This window comes from Apium graveolens, chromosome 10 (assembly GCF_009905375.1).
Source record: "Apium graveolens cultivar Ventura chromosome 10, ASM990537v1, whole genome shotgun sequence".
NCBI classification, from domain to species: Eukaryota; Viridiplantae; Streptophyta; class Magnoliopsida; order Apiales; family Apiaceae; genus Apium; species Apium graveolens.
In genome coordinates, this window is record NC_133656.1 from 155,042,454 (window position 1) to 155,052,234 (window position 9,781).

The 9,781-nt window shown below is 36.1% G+C and overlaps 1 protein-coding gene across 4 annotated transcripts; it reads right to left on the minus strand.

The window, feature by feature from the left end:
- Window positions 1-221: 221 nt before the first annotated feature.
- LOC141692660 (phospholipid-transporting ATPase 1-like) lies at window positions 222-8,301 on the minus strand. Of its 4 annotated transcripts, XM_074497572.1 has the most exons (10): window positions 7,904-8,107; window positions 7,718-7,803; window positions 5,647-7,520; window positions 5,148-5,490; window positions 4,874-4,971; window positions 4,170-4,777; window positions 3,848-3,971; window positions 3,384-3,603; window positions 1,330-1,788; window positions 222-1,240 (listed from the first exon to the last, which is right to left on the minus strand). In XM_074497572.1, exons 3-10 carry the CDS (start codon window positions 7,403-7,405, stop codon window positions 1,027-1,029), a joined length of 3,825 nt encoding a protein of 1,274 aa, XP_074353673.1. In that variant the 5' UTR covers window positions 7,406-7,520; window positions 7,718-7,803; window positions 7,904-8,107; the 3' UTR covers window positions 222-1,026. The 4 variants fall into 4 exon arrangements, with proteins under 4 accessions (XP_074353673.1, XP_074353672.1, XP_074353671.1 ...); XM_074497571.1 differs by lacking the exon at window positions 7,904-8,107 and adding an exon at window positions 8,145-8,301 and having other exon boundaries at window positions 4,170-4,971; XM_074497570.1 differs by having other exon boundaries at window positions 4,170-4,971; window positions 7,904-8,106.
- Window positions 8,302-9,781: the final 1,480 nt, after the last annotated feature.

Here is a 9,781-nt window from a genome sequence, read left to right on the forward strand (position 1 = left end):
GCCACACCTGCATTCATGTGTAGCCGTTAACGATGAATTACCAACATACGAGATTCTAAGATAAAAAGCCTTGCGATAGTATCTACAATACATATGTAATTGTTGTGGATAATTTTAGACAAATGTATACAGGAAGACTGAGTAGACTCTTGCGACCAGTAAATAAAACCGAAACACTCAGTTTGTTCTACAAAATTAAATTTTTTGTAGGTACTCAAGTTCCAAGAAATTAAGTTGAATTGTTAGTTCCCGGCCGGATAAATACAACATATATAATTCGAACAAAATTAAGTTCAAGCTAACATGAAACATAATTCGAACTAGTACAAATTTAATTGCATTTGCCTGCACAACATATTTACACAACCCCGCTTTCAATGTATTCCAACGATATGTTACATAGTACAAGCAAGTGGAAACTAAACATCCCCACCCCCTCCCCCCACCCCTCCTCAAAGTCCAGAAGCTTGTCAAGTTGGAGTCCTTCAATGTGGAACCGGCAATGCCTTTCAGGTGCAGCGATGAGAGCTCTGGAACCTTCAACTCTCGTGTTAAGTTAAAGCTCTTCAAGTGAAGCGGGTGATAGCTCTATAACACTTAGCTGTCATGAACCTCTTAAACATGTTACATTACTATCCTAGGATAGTATTATGTACTTCTTTGATTTACCTGCCAGCCCATTACGAGGAATACAACACTGCTGTCCCTCGCTCGCATTAGATCGAATACATCATCAACCGTAGTTTCCGCAGCTCATGCACAATTTATGCAGGCTTCACACTGTCCTCCTTTGAGACAATCGTACATCATCAAACTGTTTGGTGAACAATTACCTCTTGCCAAGTCAAGTAGACTGGCTAGCTTCACACATAACCAGATACTCTGTATAACCAATCTGGAAAAACAAAAAACCCACTCACTCTAGTCAATTATCTGACTTTCCTTACCATTCGTAAATACAAGCCATGAGAAGGTGGGCATTTTGTATTATTACTTCCAAGCATCACAATGATTCAGCTGAAATCACTAGTTACGTACGTCTGCTGAACCCTCAGTAGGCTTAGACCAAACATAGCCCCGCCGTTTTCTCAGTATCTCTGCTTCTCTAGCTATTTGAATATCAGAAGGCCTAAAAGTCTGACCAACAGCTTTGAATATAAAGCGAGGGAGCAAAGCTAAGACTATAATAAGTAGTATACAGAGCCAATATGCAGGCCATGTTGCCAAATGGTAGATTGTGCTGCCAAATAATAAGAACTATATTAGCTCATGTAAACCATCAAACTTAATTATATATATTGGAGCATTAAACTGCAAGTAAATACTTACCCGAAATTCGGAAAAACGGGAATAGAATCCAATATCACCAAACAGATATATGTAACCAAAATTGATCCCCATATTGAGCAATGTGTCAGTAAAACCCATCTTTTAATATCCATTGCAAGATGAAGGTTCACTAAAATGACAACCGCTATAGTCCACAAACTACCGATACTATATAGGTCAATTGTGCTCACTTTGAAAGTGAAATAGGGTACAAAAAATAGGACAAGGCTCTGCCATAGTGTATCAATCATTGTGATCCAGAAGAGCTGTAAATTATAACTTTCATTCCTATGGCCTGCAGCATAAAGCTTCGGAACCTGGAATAATGTCTTGTGGCTCAAGTCCTTGTCCAGGATTCCAACAATAATAGTGGGTACGGAAGTATATATAAGAGAATAAAAGACACTACTCCAATCGGTTATTGCATTAGTTGTGGAGAAAGCAGTGAACAGCATAAACCTGGAGAGAAACAAAAATCAGGCATTGGGTATAAGTTTTAGATTAGATCATATAATAATTTCACAGCTTAAGCAACGAGTTCGTTGAAAAATTCTTTCAAGTTACCAATAGAATTTATATCGAAAAAGAAACGAAAGCCAATTTCAGTCATCAAATAAGGAACGCAAGAAAACATAATTACACATCCAATTATGAACGTGATAGACACACATAATCTACTGGACTTTGACTACATATATTATACGCATCTCTTCTTCATTTACTATACTCTGAAGTAGAACTATGCATCTATCTCTGACTGAATACCAACCCTAAATATTTAATGTACTTCTCCATGAGTCTGCGTTCGAAAATAATCAAATCTAGTACTATTTTTTAACACCAAATGAACTCAGAGAATCATCAATCCATCACGCGAAATATCTATACCTCTTCCATATATCCCACTTCAGACATACAAAATCCTCATAACTGAAACAATGTTAGATGGTGATACAAATAACGGGCTTGAATTAATGTGTTTCTGCAATGGGCAAAAGCTGATTGCTTGTGCCACATGACCTTTCTGTAGCTTTTAGAAACATGCGCTCAAGGTATGACAATTATCATGGTATGACCTGCAAGGCTGCAACGAGCCATTGAGGAGTGGCTCTCGGTTTACTATCCAGACCTATGATATATTCTTCAAGATCCTATGATGATATTATCACCTCACTATGTTCAATAATGCTACTATTCTTCTTTAACAATGTTTAAAAATATAATGCAGAAGTGCTACAACTCTCATTATGAAGTCCTCTTACTTTTAGATGTAGGACTCTGGAATATCGTATTTTGGAAATACGATAGAATTCTTATACAAAAATTTTCTTTTGCTAAATATATTTATTATACATCACAGGAATAAATGGTAGAGCTGATGTATTATGATACGAATAACCCTAAGGGTCGACTATTTGATGTGTATTACAAAATATTTCATTTAACTTATTCGACGTGTAACATAAAATATTTTGTAAAACTAGTAGTATTACATTAGTCAGCTTCCATGTTTCAGTGACTAAAGTTCTTTGTAAAATTGCATATCATGGTTCTTTCTACCAAGCCCCTGACTCAGCTATCCCGTTCTGGTCAAAGCTCCTCACTAATTGCCCGCAACAAGGATAGGAAACTTCCCCTAGATGCCTTTAAAGTCTGGAACCCACTAAACAAAAATAATGAAAAACCATGATCTTCGCTGTAATTATCCAATTCCTTACTGCTAAACCTAAATTTACCTAAGCCGGAAAAAATATAAGCTGGGAGAGATGAAGAGGATACCATTCAACAAGTGTATTAACCTAATAATATCTCATTAACTAATAATATTATTGCAGGGGATAAATTAGTATATTCAACTATATTTTTTGCACTATGTCGGTGACAGAGAAGGGGAAACAAAACCTATAAGATACCAGGAAAGTATAGAGACCGCACAATAGGGGAAGCTAAAGGTTTCGAGAGATTTCATGGAGAAAACGTATAAATGCACATGTCTACCAGAATATATTGTCATCTTGAAAAATATCAAACCTACTATGTGAAAGCAATCATACCAAAAAAGCATCAATACAAAGACTGCATTTCTATAGAAGTTGTAAAGAACAAGATATGCCAGACGCTGATAATTCCAGTGCCCATGTACCAAAAGTAATCTTTTTAAAAATCGAAACTGCCCCATAGCAAAGTCGGATGCCATTACGGCCTGACGCCCCTCCTGGCCACATATGCCAACACCGACATCCGCCATTTGTATCATTGAAACATCGTTTGCCCCTACAGAGGTGATGTCAAACAACAGCAAGTAAGAACAATTATTTCCAACCTAATCACGTATGTTCAATTACAGTCTTTTCGTGCATAAAGCCTTGCACAAAAGCGGGTGTCGCCAGTATTTTAACTTTAATCTCTCAAACATGTAAACTTCTCACTCCACTGTATGTATATAAGAATCTTAAAAAAAACATGCAGTGTAGCAATTCCTTTGCTTGCAAATACAGTGTCCAAATCATCAACTCACCATCTCCGATAGCTAGTGTCAGATCTTCTGTACGGCACTTTATCAAGTCAACAATGCCAGCTTTCTGCAATGGAGCAACACGGCAGCAGAGTACAACCCGGCATGCGGTTGCAAGATCAAACAACTATTCAAAAAATCAAATTGCCAAGTTAGACATGCTTCTATATGAACAAAAAGAACAAACATGTGAAAACAGTTGCTTTAGAAAAACTATATCAAGCTCAGACTATAGCATAGACTACTAACTGCAAAAGAACCCCTGGACTGAACAACACAGCAATGTAGTTTTTTCGTTATATTTAAAGGATATATGAACTCGTACCTCAGACTCCAGATCTTTCTCTAAGATGTAAACTAGACTATTCCCATCAATTATCAAGGCCAGTGGTGCCTTTGTAGTACTTTGACTACCTTCATCATTTCTAACTTTTGAATATGGTAAATCATTTAGCTTTGTTTCATCAGGAATCTCGTGATTATCAGTTTCAGCGTTCTCCGACAATTGTAAATTTTCAATTCTGCCATTTGTCGATTTTACATCGTATTTGACCATAGCATCAGATAAAAGTTTTAGGCATTCGTTCTCTGAATTTCCATTTACAACGATCCGTTGCATATTTGAAGTCAGCAACTTGCAAGACAGACCAATTGAAATTGCCGTATCTTGCTTGTCACCGGTCAGAACCCAGACCTTAACCCCAGCTTCTCGGAGAGACTCAATGGTTTCTGGTACACCTTCTTGAAGCTTGTCCTCGATTCCAGTAGCTCCCAGTAGATTCAAACTACATTCGCAGAAAGATGCTGTTTGACGTAATTTTGAAGATCTATCAGTCAACGAAGTGCTTGCAGCTTCATACATGCGTTGCCACGTATCAAGTTCTCCACCAGCAAGATCCTTGGCAGCAACTACTAGTGTTCGAAGGCCTTCAGCTGAATATGCATTTAAATGGCTTTCGGTTATTTGCTTTAAATAATCATCCTTTCCCAGGTCTTCATTTAGAATATTAAAAACTGATGTATCAGCACCTTTCACCAGAACCTTAACCTCGCCATTGGGAAGTTTGATAACAACAGACATCCTTTTTCGTACACTATCAAACTCGTGCATACCCAAAACATCCAACCTACATTGCATATGAATTATAAAAAATTAATCTTGGCATGTACACCAAAAAGAACATTAATTCAAACAGCAAGCATTTTATCCCATCAAATGATGCGAGAAGAATAATGGTTGCAATAATCAACTATAAAAAGAAAGCACAAGAAAAAGGAAATTAAACTGGTATTGGTGTTCTACCTTAATTTCTCACCATTAACATCAATAACAATATGCCCAGATGTTCTCTCAAAAAGAGTATATCCATAAGCTGAGGCAGCAGTAACCAATGCTATTTCATCAGGAGATTCGCCTTGATAGTCAATAGCAATGACATCGTCATTCACGCTCTCAATGCAAGTGGAACTTGCATGGACAGGAATCACAGTGTTACATGCAGCCAATGCAAGAAAAAACTTATGTGCTGCTATCCTATCATCTTGCTCAATGTCCTTGTGCAGCATGTCCATGAGTTCGGAATCAACAGTAATGTCTGATTTTAGCTTCCATCTTTTTTTACCCGAGGAAGAGGCTGTTGATGGTCCTGCAAAAATTCATGAAAGGTACTCATGATTAGATAGTGAATTTCCTGTTGTCTGTGATAAGCACTCCAAAGCAACTAAACATTAGAGAGCGCAGGGCACAGACACTAACATATTTTTGTATTTGCTTTAAAGAACAATTGATATCTAATAGATACCTGCAATGTCTTTATCTTGAGAAGTGCTTGATGCAGCCAGGAATGTTCCATAATTTTTCCCATACACACTTGCTCTTTTGAATTCCATTTTATTTTCAGTAAGTGTTCCTGTTTTATCAGAAAATACATAACGAATTTGACCTAAATCTTCATTTATATTCAGGGATCTGCACTGAAACCATGTATCAGTAGGCTTATAATACATATGCTTGTCGTTGACCATGAAGAATGACTGCCCTAACCGTACCAACTCCATGGTGATGTACAGGGATATTGGTATCATTATTTGAAACACTATAACACAACTCAAGAAGGAGAAAAGAGTCTCCATAGGAATCCCATAATATTTGTATAATTTGGCAGGTCTCATTCCTGTTACTGAATAAGATTTCTTATAATAAGGCAATCTATCAAGCTGGCTCTCATGACGCCTTAGCCATAAAGCCATCCCTACAGCCACTACCCCACACATGATGATAAGAAAAATAGACAACCAAATGGTTTCCCTATTCATGTAAGTTTCCAGTCTGCTCCTTTTGGATGGGGATGCTGCACTATTCATCATGGCTTTTGTCTCCTGCCCGGCATAAACAGCTACACCAATTGCATACTCTGTGTTCTTCAGCTGGCAACCACGTAAGATTATATTTGATTGGCTTAGCGAACATCTCTGTCCGTCCAACTCCATGTTGGCCATAAACTCGTATATATTCCTATTTGGCTGTTCACATCTTATAACTCCCGAAATTTCCCCCTCTTCAAAATCCATTGAAATTGTCTCATTCCTAGCGTACCTTGTCTTCAAGTTCGACTCACCGTCCAAGTTCATCGTTTGAATATAAGCAATGCCACTAGGATCACTAGTCTGTAAAAGTACCATGTCACACGGAATCGAATCATCAACACAGACCTTCACAACTTCACCAGCTCGTATATCCTTCCATTTCTTATTCAGGAACTTGCCAGATTGAAGCACCAGACCTTTCCTATTATTCTCATACAGATCTGATCTGTGTCTTCGCCAATCTTCATAACCATCTTTAATTGCTGTAACTAAAAGCACAAAGAGAAGAGGAAATAGAGATGCAGTTCTCCCAAATACTGCAAGAGGCGGAAGCTGATTTAGTGCAGCAATGCCTAAGAAGTATAGATAAGCAACCCGGTGGAACTGAATAAAGAGATTCTTGGGCAAGAAATTAATGAGAGTGTACTTGCTGGTTCGAATCTCATTGCCCCTGAACCGATACTTATCATTAGTCATAGCAGGGTCATTTATATGTATTGATCTGTAATTACCTTCACGAGATGGGCCATCATCAAACTGCATGCTCTTACGAAAAACCCTGGGGATCTCAACTTGGTCAACAACCGAATTTGTCCGAGATGATCCTCGTGGAGGTGAAGATGTAGACATAGGACTGTATTCACAACTGTGTTGCAAATTAGAATCACTACCCCACGACACCAGACCTTTTTTCCTCTCTGGTGGGGGGAGTGCCATAGGAAAATCCCAACTACGGAAACGAGTGGAATGCAAGTCTTGTGATTTTGAGGGGGAAGCAGAATGCTCACCAGAAAGATCTAGGTGAGCATCACCACTCAATTCTCTGGCCTTAACCAGAAGGTTAGCTTGTGGGTTGTCCTCAAAAACAACAGACGAATACTCCAATGAACTACTTAGATTGGAAAAATCTAAATGAGGAGACCGGGGAGACGGAGAGTCCGACGACAATGAGAGCAAATGTTCCCCAGAACTCATAAATCAGTATTCAAAGGCATCGAATCAAAGAATTGCATTGTCATAACTTATAAATCCCAGAACAAGTATATTATTCCGAAGACTCAGCCAATGTATTAAAATGTGTTTCAAGAATCTGTATAACACCAATGCCAACAAAATCTTTACATTTCAATCAATAAAACCACGTACCAACTAGTCCAACAAAATAAAATCACTAAACTAGGAAAAAGAACCAAACTTTATCATTCATAATCAAAATTATTAACAAAATTAAACAGTTTTAACTATGCAAAAATGCAAAAGAACAAACTTTTAGAAGAAAAATGAGACCTTTAAGCAAAGAGGTGACAAGTGAATATGTATCAGCTGCTTTTTCTGCCACAACTCTGAAATATAACCAAGGGAAACGCCAAAACCTGAAATCAACAGTAACAACAATACAAACATGAGAACAAAAACACACACACCCCACAATCATACACACAATTATACATACAATTATACAATTATACATACAACAAAATGCAGAAGCATCATCCAGTGAATCAAACAAAAAAAAGAATAGGCAATCCAAGAAAATCAGATGGGGTCACATTAAATGATCAGAAAACAGCATAAACGCCTTCAATATATGTATCTGTGTATGTAAGTATTTATAATCTTGAGTAGGTGAAGGTGGTGTAAATGAAAAAAAAAAGGACAGGTTGAATCAGAAATAAATGAATGCACTGAATAAGAAATGATGATGACAACTTGCCTATATATATGTGTGTGGCATGTATGAATAAATGTAATGGTTGTTTGTCAGGCAAAAAGTTAACAAATGATGTGATTTGATAAATTTTTGCAGGCGGTTTTATTATTCAAGAACCTGTCTTTTTAATGATTTGGTTCAAGAATTCAATGAAAGCTGAAACCCCAGTTCTTGGTTTTTATTTTTTGTTTAATCATATATAAAATAAAAAATAATAATGGGATTATTTTGACAAATTCAGCAAAATTGAGTGCATCTTCAGACAAATCTCGGAATAAGCCAAAATCGAATCTAAAATTTTAAAATAACATAAAATAAGCGTTTAATTACTTGAAATATTTTATCACAAACATTTGATTTTTTTTTCGTTGGTACAAAATTTAGAGAAAGAGAGAGTGGAGAGAAACATGGGGGTGTGTCATGGGGAGTAGGAGGGAGGGTAGACCGGTAGAGAAGCTAAAAAGTAGTGTCTATCATTATTTGATATTTTTCTTCCATTTTAGTGTACTATTTCAATAACAATAATATTCCAAATAAAAAATAAAATTTGCTAGAAATGTGTAACGTGTGTTATACTTGCCAAGTACATGTAAATATGTAAGGTAAGCATGGTGAAAAAGAGAGGAAAATGAAAGGAAGGACAATAAAGTAGGCTATTTTTCCTGACTTTTCTCCTCAATTTTAATCTCGTCTTGCTTCTGTTTTATTGCACTTTATTATTATAATATTATATTAATTTTCATTTTTTCACCTATTTTTATATTAGTATTCGAGTGATAGGATTAAGGTTGAGTAAAAAACTTAATTAAAAGATAAAAAGTTGGTAAAAGAGTTATTCAAAACTGAAAAATTGAAAAACTAATATACTTCTAGTTTTTTGTTTAAGATTTTAGGTTACAACAACAACCGATCCCATTATTTAAATAAATATTTTATATAATTTTGTAATTTTACGATTAATAAACACATATATTTTTAAAGGTATAGAGGCAGAAGCAGTAAAATTTACTAATTATAAAAATTGGGCATAAGGGACCATTTGTTAACCGCTGAATGAACTGAATGAGTTAAACTGAAATGGACTGTTCCTATTTTTATCGTTGTGATTCAGATAATTTAGGACTTTAAGTCACATTTTGATGTCCGAAGACCCAATGATACTGAATGAACTGAATGAGTTAAACTGAAATAAATTGTTCCCATTACTATCGTAGTGATTCAGATAATTTAGGATTTTAGGTCACATTTTGATGTCCGGAAACCCAATGACAGTGAATGTTTATAGAATTAATACATTAATCAAACAAGAGTTAAATGCAAGTTGTGTATCTTAAGTTTGCTAATGGTGTAACTTGTGAACCTGAACTATGAAAACTGCAAAATTTGTACCCAGATTTTCATAATTTGTGCAGAATGTGTACAAACGTTAAGACAGCTATTAAGGCTGTTAATATACTGTGCAAAAGGCGTGAAAATGAGTGGTCTTTCTGCACTTTGTGAAGACAACGATTACATTTGTATTATATATGTACACCTGATTCATTACTAATGGGTTATTTCATCCCCATATTTAAATTCCTAAACTTAGAAATTGAATTGAGGTGAACAATAAGGAATATGGCTAAATTTTGTTATTATGG